At 46.2% G+C, this 21,898-nt stretch overlaps 2 protein-coding genes across 3 annotated transcripts; both read right to left on the bottom strand.

Moving 5' to 3' along the window:
* Positions 1–3,068: 3,068 nt before the first annotated feature.
* Positions 3,069–13,636, bottom strand: BUB3 (BUB3, mitotic checkpoint protein). 2 transcript variants are annotated; one of them, XM_011365451.1, is made up of 8 exons: positions 13,404–13,636; positions 12,756–12,950; positions 12,144–12,213; positions 10,262–10,413; positions 7,617–7,775; positions 6,086–6,263; positions 5,591–5,807; positions 3,069–3,404 (listed from the first exon to the last, which is right to left on the bottom strand). In XM_011365451.1, the coding sequence occupies exons 2-8, from the start codon at positions 12,948–12,950 to the stop codon at positions 3,395–3,397; spliced, it is 981 nt and encodes a 326-aa protein (XP_011363753.1). In that variant the 5' UTR covers positions 13,404–13,636; the 3' UTR covers positions 3,069–3,394. The 2 variants fall into 2 exon arrangements, with proteins under 2 accessions (XP_011363753.1, XP_011363754.1); XM_011365452.2 differs by having other exon boundaries at positions 13,414–13,566.
* A 3,541-nt stretch (positions 13,637–17,177) lies between these two features.
* Positions 17,178–20,265, bottom strand: LOC105295680 (homeobox protein HMX2). Its single transcript, XM_011365450.1, has 2 exons — positions 19,753–20,265; positions 17,178–18,283 (listed from the first exon to the last, which is right to left on the bottom strand). Exons 1-2 carry the CDS (start codon positions 20,180–20,182, stop codon positions 17,730–17,732), a joined length of 984 nt encoding a protein of 327 aa, XP_011363752.1. The 5' UTR covers positions 20,183–20,265; the 3' UTR covers positions 17,178–17,729.
* Between the last annotated feature and the right edge of the window lie 1,633 nt (positions 20,266–21,898).

Genomic DNA, 21,898 nt, shown 5'->3' with positions numbered 1-21,898 from the left:
ACTGGAAACCCGGTAAGGAGGGACCTTACCCTACTGAGCCCGGGAGCCCCAGCACCTAAGCATGGCGCCAAGCATTTAGCGGGTACTAAACAGTTGTTCAAATAGTCAAATACCAGGTGGCTCTTAAAAATGAGGCAAAAAATAAAGTACAGGAGAATTTTCCTAACACGTTGCAAGTACATAAAGCAGGATTCTTAGACATGACCCTTTTTATAAAATTGTACCTACTACTAAGTAGCTGCTCTTGAGCATCTTAGCCACAGGGAAGGGGACACCTGCTGCCTCCCTCTGCGCAACAGCTGAAGAGAGTGAAAACCTAGCCCAAGTGAGAAGCAGCTCAGCTCACTTACAAACTGTCGCCAGCCGTCTGGAGGACCTGCCCATGTCGCCAGCCGTGTGGAGTACCTGCCCATGTCGCGACACTGGGGTGCAAATTTGTAGTCCATGCCATTGAACTCCTCTGGGCCAGCCTCCTCTTGGCCACCCTAGAATCTTTTGAATCCAGGTTTCAGATGCTCTAGGGGGTGACCAGCTACCCGTTACCTCAGAGTACATCTAGGATGCCCTCCCCAAGTAAATATCACGAAGCTACAGGGCCTGTACCACACATCACACCATCTCCAAATCTTCTAGTCTTCACCTAGGTATTTTCATATGATGTGGTTAACAGATTTCTACTCATGGAGCAGTATGCACAGAAAATTCTGAAGGCTTGATACACACCAAAACGGTATCTGCTGTAGAGCTGTGTGATGGTGCAATTCAATTTTTTGCATGCTGTTATCTAAACTTTTCTACAGTGAACATATCCCTTGTGTAAGTTGTTAAATGCTTACTAAATGAACAAAAGGCACATGTCTAGTACACTAAACACTGAGTGACTCTGTTCTAAAATCATAGTGAAAATTATTCTGAAGGAGTCTTCTCTATCAAAGTGGCCCAATGCTCAAGCACCAGAGGTCACAGAGATGCGGTCCCTGCTCTTGACAGAATGCAGTAGGGGAGTAGGATGTGCACACACGAAATGCTACGTGAGTGACTGCCAAAGGCAGATGAGCAGGAGACGCTTCATCCAGGTTTGGAGAAAGGGCACACTCATTTGTGAGCTGGAGCCAGGATGGAAGGCTTCGTGGAAAAGAGGATCTTCTTCATGGAACAGGGCCAGGTAGGATTCATAGGAAAACTGACAGAGCATTTCAGAAAAGGAAAACTGCCTGAGCAGACTGAAATTCGGGAATCTACATGTGCACCGGAGTAATAGCAAAGCCAACAGCCTGACACTCAGAGTAAGAGAATCCCGGTGTTTGGGGGGAAACGGTAAAAAGTAAAATGGGCAAAGGGGGCAGAGAGTAGAGACTCAGGGTCAAAGAATTTGGGGGAAAACTAGTTAAACGAAGTTAACGGCATTTCTTTACTGTGGAGTTCTCCAGGCTCTCAGGCCGATGTGCGGTCTCTTCCCACCAAGCGAAGAGATCTAGTCTCATCTGACCCAGAATCCTTCTCAGTGAAGAGAGAAGTGCGAAGCAAACACTTTTAGGGAACACCAAGTTCAACACCTAAGACAAAACAATGCAGGGCCTGAATGGCAAGGTAAATTCAGCGGTCTGGCCCTGGTCCTTGTGACGGGGCCTGGGCTGTCCCCAGAACAAAAGAGAAGCTGCTAATCCCGCTGTAAATTCGTACAGGTGGGACTCAACCAGTGACTGCTGCCACCACTTGCCCATCCACTTGTCAGAAGTCTCAGCAAACGTCAGTCCCACCGCCGCTCTCCTGAGAGCACCGGGACAGCCAGCAGTCCCCTCCTGGTGATCTGCAGGCCTTGGAAGCTGCACGCTTCCTTACGAAGCGACAGAAGGGCTGCTGTGAGCAAGGGAAACACTGAGGGTCCCGAGCATGGCATGATAAAAAGAGCAAGAGCTTTTAAAGTCTTGCGTGGTATGAAGCAGTTTGCTCAAACTAAAGGTGGCGAGGCATTTGTTACAAAATCAGTTCAGACCATAATCGTCACCTATTAAAAAAAAACAAACAAACTAAGGCACCATGTGTATAAACAACAAGCAACGTTTTATAAAACTTTCCTGTTATACATACTGTATTGAGCTGTGTTCTGGACAGTAGTTCAAATGTGTTTCATACCCGGGTTGCAGCTAAAAGCTTTGAATGTCACTGCTCCAGAAGCAGAAAATTTAGGGCAGAGACCGGAGGCTGCAGCACACGCCCCCACCCCAGATGGGCAGAGGGGCAGTAGCAGTAGAAAGAAAAGATAAACAGAAAGGATACTTACAAAGAGAAGAAAATTTGGCTTCAGAAAACCAACAGAAATGCTAAGATAGTACACATGGGTCCCTTGGGAAGAGGTGGCCAGGACCATCATCAGACAAACTGTGAGGGAGAGCTGGATAAGTGGTCCGCAGGGGAGGCAGGAGACACATTTGGTTTCACGACACAAGGACTTCTGGATGGAACTACAGAAAAACCTCTGCTACCCTACCTCAAAAAAGGGTCCCCAACACTGCTTTAATTCAGTCACCTTTTACGATGCTATATTCTTTCAGTTAGACATTTTAAATGTATGCTCTGTCCACAACCAAGTGGCTATGACTTTAAAAAGCACAAAATCAGACTAAAAAGCCAATACTTCGTCAGTTAGTCTCTGGCCATTCCATTATTCACCATCCCAAGGGCTTCGCTGATTGAGCGTTTGACAGATAAGCACAGCCGGGCCTGTCACGTGGCTCCGTGGGCACGAGGTCTGCTGCGCTGGCACCGCCCGGAGACGCTCGGCCACGGGGCGCCCGCAGGCGGTGCCCACCCTCTAAGGCCGCACGATTGGCTCACGGGCCCTGCTGACCCAGCAGGAGCGCGAGGGAAATGGCACGAGGCCAACAGATCACTCTACCCAGGGCCGAATCGCACCGTGTGGCAGAACAGACGTAATTAAGCAAGGCAGCGCCGAGCTAAAGGTAAAACGCCATCCCGCCAGGCGCTCGGTGAAGGGGGCTCTGCTCCGCGAAGCCTTCTTCACGAAGCAAATTACATGCATTACCAACATTTAAAAACATCCAACGTTTAAGGGTTCTGAATCTCTGATTTATTAAAGACAGTGTGGAAATAACAGTTTAGATTATTTTACAAAAAGAGCTCAAGCTGCTCCGAAACAGCAAGTGGGCTTGCTGGGGAGACGCGGGTCGTCCGACGGCCGCAGAGGACACCGAGACGCCTCACCTACACGCGGTCAGCACGAAAGGGCGCAGACGAGTTTTGTGTCACACAGAAAACAGAGAAATCCACATACTAAGTAACGTGTCCGCAACGACTAACGAATCCCTAAGGGACAAGCGCGGATTCGCAGGAAGGAAGAGCTTTCCGCAGAGAAACCGCTGTCACGTGACGATTAGGTGGACCTGCAACGAAGAAAATACGTTTCAGCAGACGGGTTCGGACTTAAACTAAGTCGTCAGTGAAATACTTAATAAAAAGAAGACCTTTCTCTGTATCAAAAGAACTTTTAAAAATATATCATGGAGAGAATAAGTTTCAGTAAAGGTCCACGTCACATTCAAAAACACACATTCGCGTATAAGTAAAACGCAAAAAGTTTGACAACGAAAAGCCTGTTTGGAACCACCTAGCAGAGGCCAAGCTAGGTTCGTGTTCTGCCTCAGGGCATTACGCTGAAATGAATCTCAGTCTCACTATAATTTTTTTTCTTTTTAACCTTAATCACCAGCGGCTGGGCAACTGAAACGAACATGAGAACTATATAAATGTCAGAGAAATATGTAAACCTCATTAATGTTTCCAAAAATTCATTTACAGATAGAAACAGGTCCAAATAGATGCCTGTCTAAATGTACTGCAATTACGTTACAATTATTTTTCCAAATACACAGATATGCTCTGTCTTTTCTCAGCTCATTACTGACTCAAACAATTTGCCCTTCTGGGATCAATTGTTTGCTAATAAATAATTGTTTACAGTCACAAAATGATGTTAGGAGGTTTTCTTATTAGTTTTCCTTCTGCACCCTAATAAGATTGAAAACTAGCTGATTCCCAAGAGTATAACCTTAACCTTGCTTTGTTTAACAGCCCAGGAAATGATGAACCATCTGCTTCAGAAAATAATGGGCGGCCAAGAGGAAATATTGTTTAATTGTAGATTAACCTCCTCGTGAGGCAGTCTGAAGCAGCTTTATAATGAGCAACTATAACCAGCAGAAGAAAAAAATGGTTCAAGGGCCTTTTGCTCTACCATTTAAGGTCCAGAAAGAATGCAAAGAGATTTTTATTACCTATATTTATTTACATTTATTTCCACAGTGGAATCAAAATCAAGGTCAAAACTGGTTCTCAAAAGTGCAGTCACTGCCCTCTGATTTTGTTTGCCCGAGTATCTTTAATGCAGCAAACCATCGAGTGCACTTACGAAAGTGTAAACTTAAAATAAAATCAATAAAAACCTCTTTTCCATTATTTTCTGAATGGTTCTTTTATTAAAATTAATATTTTCCCTGGTTTGTTAATAGTAATAAATCCACAATTAAGGAGTACGAATTGTTTTATTATCATCGACATGGCACATACGCAAATGAAATCTTGTCAAGTACATGGTGACCTACAAGTTCAAAAGAAAAAGAACATGGGATCAAAATGGCCGGCCAGGACAAGAGACACAAAAGTGAGAGAGTAAATGCAAATACAGCCCTTTATCCACCAGGCTTCACTTGCTGAGTCTTTTCTAAAGTCAAACCTATAAAACTACATATGATATTTAACACTGCCCCTCTCAGGGACCAATTTAGCAAGGGTGCTATACCATTTTAATTCAGAACAGAGGAATCCGGAAAGCATTGTTATTCTGTAAATATTTATTGAGGACTTCCTGCCAGGGCCTAAGTAAAAAGGGACAAGGAACAGGAAAGGACACCTGGGGCAGGTTTTTTTTTTTGGTTTAACAAGTGCCTAAGTATCAGTTTTCCCTGAAGCCTGGTGCAAGTAATTAGGGAAAGAGCTTTGCCCTGTCGGTACCAAAAAATGTAAATGGTTCCGATCTCTGTCAACGGTTACAACCACGAGCCAAGAACATCTAAGAAAATTTCAAAGCTAAGGAAATTTGCTACTCCAGGCAAGGTCATATTACTGTGAGTTTCCAGTAAGACCTGAAGGTCACTCACTCTGTGTAAGTATTAAAGAAACAACCTCTGTGGAGAGGAAAGATTTTTGGCAGTTCAAATTCTTAAATATCTTAAACAGAATTTGCTTAAGTAAATTATTCTTGAATTCCTCAACTTAATTTTGAAGCAATGAGCTAGTAATAACTCCAGAGATTCAAATAATAGTGCCTATTCAAAAAGAATGAGAGTTTGACATTCTTCTCTACAAAACAACTAGGCACAATTTCATCCATCAGACGTCTATCAACCTGCGGATATTGAAAGCTTGGGAGAACAAGATAAAATCAACTCCTACCCTACAGTCAGCTGCAATATCGAGCAGGCATCAACAATGCTATTCATGAATTTAGAAAAATTAATAAATCCTGGGTTGAATGCAAGAAAAGGCTCAAATACAGGTGAAGCATACTCACTTGGGTTTTGTTTCTGCATCTGTCACTTGGCGAATGAAGATACCATCTTCAGGATGTTCCGTGTCATCCATTTCATACATATATGATGATGCTATGGCAAGTGTAGTCCCGTCATTACTGAAAGCAAGCGATGCGATGCTCGTGGGGTACCGATGGAACTGGCACAATCGCTTTTTGTTAAATGGATCCCAAATATTTACAAATCCATCAGAACCACCTGCAAGTAATTTCAAAAGTTAAAAATGGTTCTTAAAGATACAGAAATAACCATTAACTCCTTAGTTAATTTAGGGTTAATTTTTAAGACCACAGAAGTGATGTTTTCCCCAAGGAGTACTGTACCAGACTTTTTTCACCAAAATATCACAAAAAGAAAGCACCATATTTAAAAAAAAAAAAAAACCCACAAAAATACAAAACAAAAAAAAAACTGCTTAAGTATAACTGTCTCGTGTGCAAATAGCGAAATTACACTGTCCTGACGCCATACTCTACCTGTGGCAAATGTGTTGTGGATATTGTGAAAGGAAATGGCATTGACGGGGTAAATCTGCTCAATGTTATTTTCTTTCAGTCTGTGACACTTGAAGGCATACTTCTTCTTCTGTACCTCGGGGCTTGGGTCCAGGTACTCAACTGCCACTCGGCCTTCAATGGAGCTCAATACATAACCCTGCCAAGAGGGAGCGGAGAAAGCCAAAAATGGTGAACCCACCTTCCAAAAACAAGCCACTAATTCCCAAATTCAACCCACACTGAAGGAGAAACATTATTTCAGTAAGGAAAAGCAAGCATGGCCAGGTTTTAACAGAGTACTTAAGCTATACTAACATAGTTATGACCATTCCAAAGTTTAAAAACATTAATACTTATTTTGTAAAAAAAGATTAGGTTATCTTCACTTGCTGTTTTTATGTCAAAGAAAGAGAAAAAATAAATGAGATAAGATAAATATGAAATCTATTTTATTTCTTCCCATTTTTCCAAAGTATGAAAGTTTTCTTGAAAAACTTATGAAGTAAAAAAAGAAAAAAAAATCAGTAAAACCTTACTTTTAGTTAAAATTCCACTGTAAACTAGAGGTATACTGACAAAAAATTTTAGATATAAAAGTATTTTAAAATGCAAGCATATTTTAATCATATATTTAAATCTCGAAAGTTTCAAGTAACTTCAATTCTTTATCTTCAATGGAAATTCACAATACTCTGAAAAAAATGTGAACACCATTCGAGGCACTAGCCTCTTAAGACAAAGGACCAAGAGAGCAACTGACATAATGCTTCCAGCTCCACAATAACTAAAGGACAGACATAAGATTCCAAGATATATTATTTTTAATGACTTTCCCTCCTGCAAAACTCCTCTAGCAGCTGACCACAGCACCGACTCCCCTTTAAACTTGAAGGATTTGCGGGGAGGACGAGCTCACTAACAAACAGGGTAAGCTTGTTTAGCAACAATGACAAAGGGTGACCCCCCCCCACCCCCTGCACATCGAGAGTTAATCATTCTATGAGGGGCACTGCCTCTCTAACCTCAGTGATATTCTTTAAAAAAAAAAAAAAAAAAACACTCAAGTTCTGCTGTTAGACTGGCTAACGAGCACTATCAGTATTGGGGTTACAAAGGGGAAAAAGAAGAGAACAGCAAATTCCACGGCCCTAAATTTCCAGATTCAAATTTGAAATATTGGTAAATGGAAATACATACAAAACTCTCCTTGATTACTGTATACCTGTCAAGCATTCTGGGCGAGGATCAACGAGGAATCAGAAGATCTCTAGCCAAACCACTGCCAGAGTAGTTCGCCTCTCTGAACATCAAGGTCTTCTCTAAAACTAGGTTAACAGACTACCTTTTAACACGAGGATGCTAAAAACTTACCTAACAGCAAATTGTATACCACTACTCAAAAAACCGGGGGGAGGGTGGGGGGGATTTCAAAGGCAGTGACCATATCATTATTATCTAAGACCGTATTATTTTCAAATTGCAAAAGTTGGGGAGGAAGACAGGTCAGTACCTGCTTGTTTGGAAACGCACGTATGCAGCGCGTCTGGTACTTCAGGCTGGACTCCCGGCGCTGCTGCACGTAGCCCATGTTCCGCAGGTCCCACACCAGCACCCTGCGGCCCGCGGTGCCCACGATCAGCCGGTCCCCAGACACGGAGAGCGTATATACCTTTCAAGAAAGACCAAATCTTCGAAGTCATCTACTTGCCTGAAAAAGGCACTGGGCCCCAAAATCAAGTTCACTCATCATTAAACCATAAAAAAATTTAGCTGATCGGGTTCCCAAACACAAGTACCAAATAATTTCAAGTACTAGTTACATAAACCAAGTAATTCGCATGAAATAATAAACCCGAAACATTCTTAATACTTAAACCAAGTACCATATAACGTACGGTCTAAGTCCGTAAAAACACTTCTGAAGACTTAATTCTCTTCATCACTAAAACAAATTATTAATTTTTCCAGCCTTCTTGTTTCATGTAATGACAAAAGTATAAAAAATACTCAAAAAGGAGACAATAAAGCCAAAGAACAATTCGAGACACCTTTCAAGGGGCTTCTGGCTTTTCACAAAACAATCACTTTCAGAGTTATTTTCCACGACCACCTTTTAGAACTGGAGTTCAGGCTGTAACTCTAACAATCTTGGCTTCCCCCCATGTCACACTCAATAAATAGGCCTTTCCAGGAAAAGTGAGGAGGCCATCAATTAGCTACTTAGCTGCATTTGGTGGCATATAAACTCAAAATTAAAAGACAGGAATAGTGCTCTGACCTATGACAAAGCAACTTCTTATACTTCAGCTGATGTCCTACTAAACACTCTGTAAGAGTTCATCTTTATGGAAAATTTTAAAAGCATTTTTTCCCGTAAATGTATCTATTTTTCCCTCGTGCCTTTTCTTCAATATCAAAACACCACCCATAAAAAATCCCCTTATAATAAATCATAGAATTTCCTGTACATGAGCGTTTAAAGCAGTTATTTTCAAATGTTATTCAAGGACCAAATAGAGTAAACTTGTGAAAATGTTGGCAAGTTGTATTTTCCTGATCATATTGTCTTTTTTTTTATTCTAGACTTCAGATACATAATTGTTGCTCTAATTATTACTTTCAATTAATAAACAATTCTAATTTAATCTGACTTAACATTTTAAAACCTTTAGAATCATTATAAAAAATGAAGAAGACCCATCACATGGCAAGACATCTAACATTCTAATAATTAAACCACATGGTTAGTAATCACTAATATTAACTACGCACCACCAGCCAAAAAAATCAAGATAGGTTTAACAATGTAACACCCGATAATCTCCACAATTTGGCTTTAAAATTCAACTATGTGACCAAGAAAAAATAAGAAATTCAAAATTTTTTTTTGACTAGAAAGAGTCAAAACAGTAAAAGAGGCATATTTAAATGAGAAGTATAAGATTTGCCATCTTCTATTCAGAAAACAAAATATAGAAAAATGGAAATTAACCTAAGACACATGAAAAACCAAACTTAAAAAACCAGAAGAAAATCGATTTACAATAATACAATCAGATTAGAAATTTTATCTTAAATCTTTATACAGGTGACACACAGCTTCTAATAGTGCTTTCTATTCCTGCTGATCATAAATCACGTGAAACCACTGTCATGCTTCTGACTAGGTATATACATTTATCAAAGGAAGTATTAAAAAAAGTGACATAATGAACCTTGCTGAACCAATAAGCAGCTTGATTCAGTGTGGCTGTCCATTATATGATATTCTGTCAGCAATTTATCACGGCTCTTAACATGTTACATACAACCATAAATCAAAACTAGAAACAATGCAATTATTTTATTCTGAACAAAGGTCTTGCCAGAAGTAGACTCGACTGTGATGTGACAAAAATAATGACTCTTTGGATGCACTGTAGTATATAATGACGGCTAACATGAACTGAATAGTATATTTACACTGAGGAAACAGACTCAAGTGAAGGATATCTTTAAACTGCTAAAACAATCAATCTTTAAAATTAACTACCACCTGATAAAGTCTGATGAGAATACAGCAAGAATGCTCAAATACACTTTCATTGTACAGATCAAAAGGTTAGAATAATACACAAAGATTCAATTTTAAGAAGCTTCATTCACTAGAGCCTTCAAACTACACCGGTCAGTATCAAAAAAAAAATAAATAAATGGTAAAAGCCAGGGAATACAGGCCACCTTTCTCATCAAACTTCAAATAACCCATTTCACCCTCTTAACAGTAAACTCAAATGAAACCTCAGGTCATAAGTGAAAATGAGTGATACTCCAGTCCACTTTCTGGTTTGGGCACGTCAAACCCAATTTGAAGCGATCCAACAGTCTTTGCTAAATGACTTCTCTGAAAATGCACTGAGTTGCTTCTCAGTCCTGAGATTTAAAGCATTAATAATACATGGGAATTCATTATTTAAGCTCGCGTTCTTCAGTACAAACATGACAACTGACAGAAAAAGTTGAACAAAATACCAAAATTATTAAATTCCCTTTGCATCAAAATATTTCTAGGTATTTTGGTTTGTAAAATAGATTCATCAAGTCTTAACCTCTATATCCACATTATATTCATCACCCCAAGGACCAGAATTCCTGTTAGGAACATAAATAGCCTACCTTTTCAGGCTGAGAGAAGGTCCCAGCATTACAAGGAGTTCTGGGATCCCACAATTTAACTGTCTGATCCCAACTCCCAGTAACCATCACATTCACTTCTGGACAGTATTCGACACATCTGATAGGGGCATCATGGGTTCCAACAAGATTCTCTATAGAAAAGAAAACAAACAATTCCTAGTTTTACTACATCTACTAAACAAAGATTCCTCAAGTGAACAACAGAAGGAAACGTTTGTTCAACTACAATAAATCCACTTCCTCCAACTACATGGAAATACACACATACAGAAAAATTTCTCCATAAGTACACACTCATCCATTCTTCTCTGTTCACCTTACAGTGCATAGTCTCATTCACCGGCATATCAAAGGCTGACTTGAATTTCAGACTACATTAACATGTTATTTTCCTCACTCGAGTCCAGATTCCCTTAAATCAGGAACCTTGTTTAACTCTGGAGTTCTGCTGTACCTACTGCAGGTTTCTGATACATGGTAGATGCTCAAGAAATACCTGCTGAATGAACAAATGAGTGGATAACTCTGGTCTGGATCTGGATAAAACTTATTACATTAAGCCAATGCTTATGAGGAACTTATTTAAGTGGTAACAGACGACCTGAGATCTGAAGATGAAGAAAGCTGGCGCCTTAAGATTAACCCACTTGGTTTTATGGTGGGTCAAATTTCAAATACAATTTCAACTCTTCACTATCTCATTCATTCGTTCAACATCTACTAAACATCTATGTGCCAGAATCTATGCCAAATACTAAGAATACAAGAAAGAACAATATGTGGTCTTAATTCTCAAACAGGAAAACTACCTGCTTAAAAACGTACCATTTAAATAAGAAAGAAAACTACCTCATGATTTTCGGCAATGACCTTCAGAGAACAAACAGCTAATTCCCTTTATTATAGTCTCTAGCATAGAAAATAACTTCAGGTTTACTTTTCAGTGGTTTTTTTCTCCTAAGTTTTTGAACAAATAGGCCCTAAACCTGCAAACTAATTACGTAGAATAAGCTGCTAGCAAACAAAACCAAACATCAAGTGATATCATATCAAGTGACATGATAAAGTGACTTTTAGGCAAAAGTCTCTTCTGATTGGGTTGACAAAGTATTGTGTTGATCCTCTATCCATTCCCATTGTCTAACTCATACTCATCTAGTCAGAACTCTGTGCCTGACCATCCGCTTTAAGTTCGTATATGTCTAATATATGCATATACCAAAAAAAAAAAAAAAAGCTCCACTAGAGAACTCTGTGCATTCAGATTTCATTAAAATCTCTGCTCCAAAATCATCATAAAAATTGGGGTAAGTCACTTTGTATCTGGACTTCTAAGAAATTATTAATTAAAAGATGTATCACCTTGTTATTCATTTAATAAATGCAACTGAAGCATATACTATGCTAAATAACACAACAGGATTAATATAACACCTGGACAAGCTAGCTATTATATAACATTAGATTTTTTTAAATCTTTCTTTCTTCAATCTAAACTGAACTGGCTTCTGCAAAGAGAACTGTGAAATATCAGCCCCGTCCTGGAAACCCTAATGAAAAGACCAATTAGAGGTCCAGTCCTCTTCTGAGGCTAAGGTAAAGGTCAAAGACTTAACTGCCCTTCACGTAAACACTTGAGATAGAGATCAGAATTCACTTTACTGAAAAAATATATGCATACTATTTTGTGATCAGTAACTTAATAATTATCATTTAAATAAAAAAGAAATCCTAAATACGAGCCATTTTTGCCTATATCTAAGCAGTTTAAGAATTAAGCAATTCAGAAACTACTCTTCCTAAACATTTATACTGTAGTAAACTGAGAAAATAATAAACTGGTGAAAAATGGCCATATTACCTTGATCAGTGTTCAAATCATGCATTTTCAACTGATGATCTAATCCCCCACTCCAGGCATGCGTTGGATCCTACAAAATAAAGTTTCAAGTCATTTAAGTTTTATGGACATTTAGAGTGTCTCAAAATTCCTGTTTCTAGAGCCAATTGTTTAGTTTATGCACAGGATGATGTACACTGGGCTCAACTATGCACTGTAAACAAACGAAACTGCACAAAAGCAAATAAGTGGTCATAAAAACTACTGTCAGTTAAGGAAAACCGGTTCGCCCCACTGGCTGAGAGTAAACAGGCATTCCTATTTACTAGTAACTACACCTTCCTTTTAACAAGACAATTTTTACTGTCTTGTTGCAAATTTCAAAAAAACAACTGTCATACGTCAAGTTTACAGGGTTATGCCATTCGACTCCATTCTTAAGGGGAAGCCGAGATTCTGACATTTGCCTGTCCCCAAAAGCGAAAAACCAGTATCAGGTTCAAGGTACGTGTTAGGGAAAATTTAATGAGCTGTCCAAACAACTCACAAGTCTCTGCCCAGCCTGGAAAAGGGCTGCTATTAACATGGGCTATCATTATGAAAAGAGCAGAAGCGGAAACTGAGAACACCCACGTAGAAGGCGCAGTCCAGGACCGCGCCAGTGTGCTGGTACTTGAGCCGCATGGAGTTGGCCGGCACATCGTAGAGGCGCACCGACGTGTCCCATGAGGAGACCAACAGGAACTGGGAGGTGTTGGGGCTGAACTTCACGGAGGAGATGCCGTCCTCAGGTGGCTGGTTCAGCTTGAACTCATTAGAACCCGTCATCTACGAAACAAGCGCCCATTCAGAGACACCGCCCCCCCCGCCCCGACCCCAAGGTCCGTGGGCGGGGGCTGGGCTGACTGATAGCTGAGCGGTGAGGGGGCGCCCACAGGGGAAGGGCCTAGAAAACGTCGGCGACCAGGTCTCTGCGCCTGCGCAAAGCCTGCGCGCCCGCCGCGGTCGGGACTCGATGCCCTGCTCCCCATCCCCTACTGCCCCCGAAATGCCCCAACCCACCTGGCCCGCGCCTCCGCAACCCTCACTCCAGCCCTCCGCCGCTCCCGCCACATCCCTCCCCGCCGCGGGCTCCTGCACCTCGGCCCCTCCCCCCAGCCCCGGATGCTAAAAGAAAAGCGATGGAAGCGAAACGGATTCCCTGCGGAAGTTTCCGCCAGCTGCGGCCCCGGGGAGTCCCCGGAGAGTCCGCTTCTGCGCCCCGCCGCCTCCCCCTGCTACCTTGAGCTACCCTCAGAATCAAGTTAGCCGCTGCTCGCCGCCGCCCGCCGCCGCCTAGCTTCCCTCCGAGCACTCGCGGGCTGGGCGAAGGAGGCGGAGAGGAAGCCCCGGCCGATGCCTGCCATTGGCTGATTTCAAACGCCAACGCCTCACTCTAGGCAGCCGATTGGTTCGCCCGGAAACCGGGCGTCGGTCAACCCAGTCATCCTCTTCCGGCTCAAAGGCAAATCGCTGCTTTTCCGATCACGTGGTCTCGCTTTACCAAAGGGCTGAGGCACCCGGCTCGCGCTGGACGAGTGAAAACTACAGCTCCCGAGGAGCATCGCGCCAAAGCTGCGTCGCGCCCTTCTCGGGTACGTGTGCGCTACGCTGGGAAATGTAGTCTCCCTGAGGCCGACGCCCTGCCTGTACCCTGAAGAGTAGGTGGGAAAGATGCTCTTTCCAGTTCTAACCGTGGCGCCTTTGCCGTCTGCGTTAATCTTGAAGACACAAGAACCCCATTTTGGTCAATACTCCCATAGAGCTAAATTATTCTCCCTTTCACTGGACATACATACTCCCATGAAGTTAACCAAAAATTGGAGTGGTGAAGGAAATATTTACTCTAATAAATTGCATTATTTTGACCTGATTTTTTTTCTCATTTCCTGTAACTTCCACTTAGGAACCAGGGTCTCATTTCCCACTGTCTCAAAATCTATTGATCTCATGGGAACTCATCCTTATTTATACTAGGCTTGCTTTCTCCATTACATCTTTCCACAAACATTTATTGAGTATCCACCGTATGCCAGGCCTGGTGAGAGATTGGGAAGATGCATTAATTAGACCAGTCCTTGCTCTGGAGGAACTCCCTGTCTGGTGGGTGGACAGACTGGGAAACAATTTGCAATGTGTTAAAGCTCAAAAGCTTCTTTTAGACATATGTTTAAATAGGGTCCTAAATGACAGCTACAAGCTTCTCCCTGTCCACCCCACACCCACCCCAACAACTCCCTAATGTTTCCAGCTGTTTACTCCATTTTCTATTTCTAGAATCCTCCACAAATAGGAGAATCAAGAGGGTTGCTTCCATAATAAGAAATGATTTGATCTCCATGAAAGACAAGCAATACTTAATTTGTAACTAGAATGCTGTGACGCAGTTACTCTTGAATATCAAAAACTCAGTGAAAATTTTCAATGTAATCCATGTTATAACCTCTTTTTCACTGCCTTATGTGAAAAAAAAATCATGTGACTTTGTATGAAGTGAAAGGAAATTGTTGATTAAAGTGTTTAACTTTTAAGGTACATTAATAGAGAAAAAAATATTGGTCTTTATGCATTCACCTACACTAACTCAGGTGCACATCTTGACACAGTAAATAAACATCCAACTACCCTTCTCCCCACTGTATTGATGATATCACTGCTAATAGGACAGATCCTTGCCCTCCCGCCTCACAAGTCCTCATACTTGGTTCTCTATCTCTTTCAACAAGGTAATGGCTAGGTTAAGAATTTTAAGATGCAGTGCCTTGCCTCCATTCTAACTTTGGCAAAATAACTTTAGCTCCAAATAATTTTATTTGGTTCCCTCTCCCAGTTGTTTATTTAATCCTATTAGCGTTTCGAAATTCTGAGCATGAGTTATCCTCTAATAAAATCTAAGTGTATTTCATTATCCAGTGTGTGTATGATTCAGGTCCCTCTGGGCATGTAGTTGCAGCCGGACTCGATTTGAGTTTTAAGAAACGTCAATCTTTTAAATCTAGTTTAGAACCTGAAAGGAGGCTGATGGTTTTGCTGATTATTCAAATGAATTGATAGTCTTGAGATAGGAAATCTGGCCACTATGGAGTCTTGAACAATATTTTAAATTGAAATGCAAAGTCGTGTGTGTGTGTGTGTGTGTGTGTGTGTGTGTGTGTGTGTGTGTGTTAACATTTAGAGAGAGGAATTCCTAGAAACTAATTACATTAAGTCACCTCTGATTGCTAATTTCTGGATTAGTAAAAAGAGTGAAATACCTACTATATGAGAAACTAAAAAAGGATCATTCTTAAAATCAGAAGGGCAAGTAAGTGACTGCAGTGGCTAAAGGAAACCATTTCTTGTAAGAGAAGTAAGTCTAAAGAAGATATAGTGACCCAATATTTTCGAAACCATGATCTCTTGAAAAAAAAAAAACAAAACAATCAATTGAAATGCAGACAAAAATTATATGGATGGAATATTCCTATACAAGTAGCTCCTTGGAAGCAATTTGGTTATTTCTGCATGAAATATTCAAATAGCAAACTTTAGAGGAAATGAAGAATTAAAAGTAGGTCATCTGGAAAGAAAGTTCACTGAAATAAAATACGTGCACCAAATAAATCAGAAGAAAATGGATCCAGTGTCACTTTTGTTTTCTCTCTGAATATTTAACATTTAGCATAGTCCTGAGCAAGTACTAGGGCCCAGTAAATATTTATTGAATTGAACTCATTTGAAATACATGCAACTGCACTAACTTAGCATGTTCTTGGGTAACATCCTTCTGATGTCACCTTGAAATAAATTGTGATTTTTATGGAATCTAATGTGAGTAGGAAAAAAATATGACCTCGAAATGGACAGGAGACCAGGAATTTTATACAGAATTCTGCGAATAATAGATGGTTTACAGATAGTCTGTATACTTTCATAAAATGCAGATATGATTTCGATGCCTCTCGCTTCAAAGAGACAAGTCTATCACACAAATGTTCCCCTGCGCTGCGGGCTCCCGACACCTTTGCAACGGCTCAGGGGGACCCCCGCAGGCAGAAGGACTGGGGAGCTCATCCCACGTGACACCGAACCTTCCGTCTCCCCTAAACTAAGGATTCCTTTTCTGACGTTTACAAGGAACAGGTGGCTGCGATGTAACTTTGCAAGGCTGGGATTTGTATGACACTCGCGCGGCTATTCTGTCGGTGCCGCGCCCTCCCGGCGCGGACACGAACGGCAGGTGTCAAAAGCACGGAAGTCCGTGAGCGCCCTGGCTGCGCACCACGGTTCCATTCAGCGCGAGCGGCCACGTGCTTGCCCGTGATCCGGCCGTTTAGCCACGTACGACGCAAAATATAAACAGCAACAACAACCAAGTGTGGGGACGGCGCCTTTGCCTTTCGCGCTTTCTTTGCCTAGTCTCCAGCCTCAGATCTCTCCTCAACCAAAGTGTCGCCTTTCTGCGCCCAGTTCCCATGCTGCGCGGAATTCATGACGGTGCCACCCTCCCGGGAACTGAGCGAGGCTGCAAGCCTCCGGCGCCGGGCTGGGGGACGAGCAAAGCGGGCTCTTTACCTGGTCCAGGCAACGCCGCCTCACCTGCCCTGCGCCCTTGGAGAGGAAGCTCGTGTCACTGGTTGAGCCACGTCGCACGACGACGCCCTGCTGCTGCCAAGCTCAGGGCGATCCGGGTTTGGGGAAGATGCTCGCTCCGGGAAGGCATCCGCTTCGGCGGCGAGGCCTGCCTTCCTGTCTTTGTCCCTCTCCGCGTGGGCTCGGGAGCTGGATTCGGCCGGGGTGGGCCTCAGGCAGCTCCAAGACTGGGCACCAGGAAGTGGAAGGGAGAGCGGCTCCAGCCCACGTGTCGCGGCCACCGCGCCAGCGTCCCAACCTTTAACCCCTGACCTCGGCCCCACCCTCCACGTGGGGCCCGCAAGCCTTCTTCTAAACGCACACCCACAAGCCCCTCCACCTAAAACCGAGAAAACCTTCCCCGTGTTAGCACGCGGGGCAACCAATGCCACCAAAGTTAGCAACGATGCTTAAAATGTTTTATTTTTCTCCTCTTTAAAAATATTTACAGATCTGAAATCTCCCCCTTTCGCCCTTACCCATCCTCGGGACGTGGGGAACCAAAAGAGACGTTACTTGTCCAAAGCCCCCAAGGGCTGGTGTGGCCGGCGTTGTGTGCATGAACATATATACAGGTGTATATATGGGGAGAGAAGTGTGCCTGTTTGTTTGGTTTTCTGGGTGGTGGTTTTCTAATTTTGTTCCTACCAATTAACGTCGATCTGGCGAAAAATCCCTTTCCCACCACCACCCGAGACTATTCCCTCCAAAGTGGTTTTCAAAGGTTTGGGGTAGAAAGCGGGGGATCTGGCTTGATGAATGCCGAGAAGTACCCGAAACAATCAAAACAAAAAGTAGGGCAGAGGCCATAAATAAGAGATAATGAATACACACGGTGTATTTCTTAATATTTCTGGCGACGCGCCGCGGTGCTCCGGAGCCCTGGGAGGGGGGCGGCCCGCGCCAGGCTCGCGGATAGCCGGAGGCGCGCCCGGCGGCGCGGGGCCGGCGGGCCGGTCAGTAGTCGAGCTTGTTGTAGAGGTTGTAGAGCGGTAAGGCCGAGAGGTTGCTGCCGGGGTAGTAGAGCGGCGCCGGGAAGGCGAGGGAGCGCGGCACGGGCACGCGCAGCAGCGAGCTGTCCCGGAACACCAGCGGCATTCCCACCAGAGTCTGCGCCGACGCGTGCGCCATGTTGGCCGCCTCCAGCTCGGCCGAGAGCTGCCGCTTCCACTTGTTGCGGCGGTTCTGGAACCAAGTCTTGACCTGGGTTTCGGTGAGCTGCAGGCTGGAGGCGAGGCAGGCGCGCTCCGAGCTGCTCAGGTAGCGCTTCATGTCGAAGGTGGACTCGAGCTGGTACACCTGGCTGCGCGAGAAGACCGTGCGCGTCTTCTTCTTGGCGGCGCCTGCCTGCCGCTCCGCGCCGCCGTCGCGCGGCCGCTCGGGCCTCGGCGACGGCGAGCCCGCGGACAGAAGCCTCTCTTTCTCTTCCTTAAAGTCCGGGTGCGCAGGAGAGAGGAAAGGCGTGCGCTCCGAGCTCGCGGGCCCTGCGCCTCCGACGCCCTTGGGGGTACCTGGGGAGTGAGAACAGACAGGGAGGCCATGGAGTTGGGGAGCCTCAGAGACACCCCTCCCCCCCTAGCTCTAGCCGGCAGAAGGCCGCGGCCTTGGTCCCAACCCTTTCCTTTTCTCCCTCTCTCTGGAACCCAAAGCCCAGCACCCCGGCCTTTAAAAAGCAACAGGAGAGAGATCCAGCAGCTCGGCCGAGAGCTGCCGCTTCCACTTGTTGCGGCGGTTCTGGAACCAAGTCTTGACCTGGGTTTCGGTGAGCTGCAGGCTGGAGGCGAGGCAGGCGCGCTCCGAGCTGCTCAGGTAGCGCTTCATGTCGAAGGTGGACTCGAGCTGGTACACCTGGCTGCGCGAGAAGACCGTGCGCGTCTTCTTCTTGGCGGCGCCCGCCTGCCGCTCCGCGCCGCCGTCCCGCGGCCGCTCGGGCCTCGGCGACGGCGAGCCCGCGGACAGAAGCCTCTCTTTCTCTTCCTTAAAGTCCGGGTGCGCAGGAGAGAGGAAAGGCGTGCGCTCCGAGCTCGCGGGCCCTGCGCCTCCGACGCCCTTGGGGGTACCTGGGGAGTGAGAACAGACAGGGAGGCCATGGAGTTGGGGAGCCTCAGAGACACCCCTCCCCCCCTAGCTCTAGCCGGCAGAAGGCCGCGGCCTTGGTCCCAACCCTTTCCTTTTCTCCCTCTCTCTGGAACCCAAAGCCCAGCACCCCGGCCTTTAAAAAGCAACAGGAGAGAGATCCAGCTGCTTCTAGTCTGGGGTCTCTGTGCTCCCAGTTTCATGGAAGGACAATTAGCAATAAGGGGGAGGAGGTTTGGAGGGGGAACATTAACATCATTTTTAAAGGTGATTTTGCCTTGTAATAACTGAGCTGGAAGAGTTCTCCGAGCTTTATAGGCTGGCATCATTTCACAGGCCGTTTGTTCGGAAATCATGCTAAGGGCTAACGCGGGGCTCCCCTCCGTCAGATGTTGTAAAGAGGAACCATCTCTGAAAGGCACCATTGTCAATCACTCGGAGTGCTGATCATTCAGAGAAGGAGCAGGAGGAGGGAGAGAGAGGGAGAAAGGGAGAGAGAGAGAGAGAGAGAGAGAGAGAGAGAGAGAGAGAGAGACTGAAATTGAGATTGATTGAGATTGCAGTAGAGACCGACGGACAGCTCAGCCCCGACTTCCAGACCTCGTGTTGAGAAAGTGTCACCCGTGCATAGGGGATATTGAGGGCAGAGCCGGATGTGCGGCCCGCCCTGTGCCAGCCGCTATGGTACACTCTCCCTCACCCCAGCCTTCCCCAGGACCGCGTCCCGGTCTCCTCCCGAGCGCCCGCCGGGCCTAGGACACAGCACCGCGCGCGTGTCCTCCCCTCAGACCCGGACCCGAGCGGCCGCGGCTCTGGCCAAAGGGGGGCCCCGCGCGAGAGTCCCGGCACAGCTTCCCTCCCCTAGAGCTTGCTTGCTGCCGACCCGGCGGCGTGCGATCCTTACCCAGGCAAGGAAAGGGGATGGGGGGGTGGTGCTTGGGGCCGGGCTCCTTGGGGCCGTGCGGGTCTGGGCAGAAGCAGGCGGGTGCCTTCCAGCCGTCGTCCGGCTCCTCCTCCTCCGAGGACACGGACAGGCTGCGCTTCCTGGCCGGCCAGCCGGCGGGTTCCCGTGGCGCCTCCGAGGGGCCCCCGCCCAGGATGGACTGAATGGTGAAGCTGGAGACGCCGCCGGCCGCCGGACACCCCTTGCCCGCATCTTCCTTGCTGCCCATCCTGGGTTCATAAGAAATCGGAGGAAACCAAGAACTCCCTTTAGAGACGATCTGGGTGGAAGGTGGTACAGGCAGGCAGGCGGGGGCGGGGGGAGGCGGGGAGGGGAGACAGGGGGAGGGGGCGACGAAACTGGCGAGACGTCCCCTCAGCGCGGGGTACATGCGGACACGGGACGGCTGAGCGGGGCTCCTTGCCCGCCGGGCTCTGGGTACGCCCGCCCAGCCCCAGCGCGAATGCCCCTTCTTTGACCACCACCAGCTCGCTGGGGCTCCAGCGGCGCAGAGGTGGCGCGGCCTCATTTGCATAGAGGTTACAGGGACGCGGCCAATCGCAGCGCCGCCGAGCGGCCCCGGAAATTTTCAAAAAGCTCAGGCGATGTAAGCAGCGCCTGTGCACCCCGGAGTGCGCCGAGGGCCAGGCAGGTATCTGCTGTGTCTACCCGGGGACAGCCGGGGCCGAAAGCAGCATAGATTCCCGCCCAGGTTCCTGCCATTGTGGCAGCTCGGACCCCAGCCCTGTCGAGGGGCAGGGACTGCTCGGGTCTCCAAGCTGGAGCTGGTGTGGCCCGACGCCCTCGGGCGACGGGTCCTCGTACCCTTGGAAGAGTTCTCACAGGCTGCTACACGACCCTCCCCCAACCTCCCACCTCTTCTCGTACCCGCGAGCAAGTAGGTCTGGGAGTCCCCAAACGGATGCGCCGAGCACGGGGGAGTGGGGGTTTAGAAGCATGCGCCTTGGAACTGATGCTATTCTTGGGAGCTTAGTCGGGAGGCCAGGCCGGGAGCAGACAACTTCTGCTCTTCCAGATCCCACCCCTGTCACAGTCCAAACGGGGCCGCAGGATCATGATCGTTGGCTGGGGGTGGGGAGGAAAGAAGAGCCCTAGATCTTGTTTCGAGAAATCCTGGATTGAGTCCCAGCACCACCATTTCTCCCTGCTTAAACTTGGACAATTCCAGTGCCAATCAGAGCGTCACTGTCCTCATACGTGAAATGAACTTCTCGTTAGCATCTCCCGGCTTCCCCTGTTTTGAGGATCGCCTTTAGTAAAAATACAAAAGCACCCCAAAGCCTAAAACCACTAGGAGCTCATAGTAGATACTAGGCAGACTTTTGCTGAATAACCCACCACCGGCCCTCCTGTTCCATAGGTGATGCTTGTGGATTGTTTTGTTTTGTTTGTTGGCAAATACTGGAGGTCACGAAGTCGCTGCAGAAATAGAAGCACTTTGCTCTCAGGAAGGGGAGAAGGAGGTGAGGGCAGGTTTCAGAATTAAGCGAAATCGATTTGCACCTTGGCGGGGTGACTTTGAACGGGGTACTTAAATTGTCTGAGCCTCGGCTTCCTCATTCCTAGAATTGGGGGAATCGATGCTGCCTTGCAGAAGCCTGGTGAGGCGCTCAATAAACCTGGTTCCCTCGCGTGTCCTCACGGCCCCCTCGGAGCCCTGGCTCTCACCTGTTTAACTCCCAGGTCAGCTTTAACCGGATCTAGAATCAGCCCGGCGGAGGCCAGACGGTTCGCGGGCACAGCCGTCTACACAAGCTTCAAGCAAAGGAAGGCGAGGCAAGGCCCCGAGGCGCTCAGGCCACCCCACCCCCTGGCTGTGCAGCCACGGACCCATCAATCAAGAGATCCCGGAATCCATGCCTCTACGGTGCCCCCAAATGCAGCCAAGAGTGAGAGGAGACTCTGGAATCAGTCCCCACAAATGTCCAGACGCTGCACCATGACGGTGCAGTTCGGGTCCCTCCTTGCCCGCGCCGCCGGGGTTATTCAGTAGAGCGCTTATAATATCATTAGCCGCGGTGAGTTGAGCGACTGCAGCCCTGCCCGTGGCAGAACCTCTCCCTATTTAACTCCTCCAAGGGCTCGT

The sequence above is a fragment of the Pteropus vampyrus genome, unplaced genomic scaffold (assembly GCF_000151845.1).
Source record: "Pteropus vampyrus isolate Shadow unplaced genomic scaffold, Pvam_2.0 Scaffold111, whole genome shotgun sequence".
In the NCBI taxonomy this organism is placed as follows: Eukaryota; Metazoa; Chordata; class Mammalia; order Chiroptera; family Pteropodidae; genus Pteropus; species Pteropus vampyrus.
This window is presented reverse-complemented; position numbering and strand designations above follow the sequence as displayed.

What these genes read in the sequence shown, in the direction of transcription:
- BUB3 (XM_011365451.1), bottom strand. Translation starts at nt 12,950, where the DNA reads ATGACGGGTTCTAATGAGTTCAAGCTGAACCAGCCACCTGAGGACGGC. An exon ending in TCCTGGACTGCGCCTTCTAC is followed by an intron (nt 12,214 to 12,755) that starts GTGGGTGTTCTC and finishes TTTATTTTGTAG; the next exon opens with GATCCAACGCATGCCTGGAG. An exon ending in TGATTTGAACACTGATCAAG is followed by an intron (nt 10,414 to 12,143) that starts GTAATATGGCCA and finishes TCTTTTCTATAG; the next exon opens with AGAATCTTGTTGGAACCCAT.
- LOC105295680 (XM_011365450.1), bottom strand. Translation starts at nt 20,182, where the DNA reads ATGTACCCCGCGCTGAGGGGACGTCTCGCCAGTTTCGTCGCCCCCTCC. An exon ending in CATCCCCTTTCCTTGCCTGG is followed by an intron (nt 18,284 to 19,752) that starts GTAAGGATCGCA and finishes CTCACTCCCCAG; the next exon opens with GTACCCCCAAGGGCGTCGGA.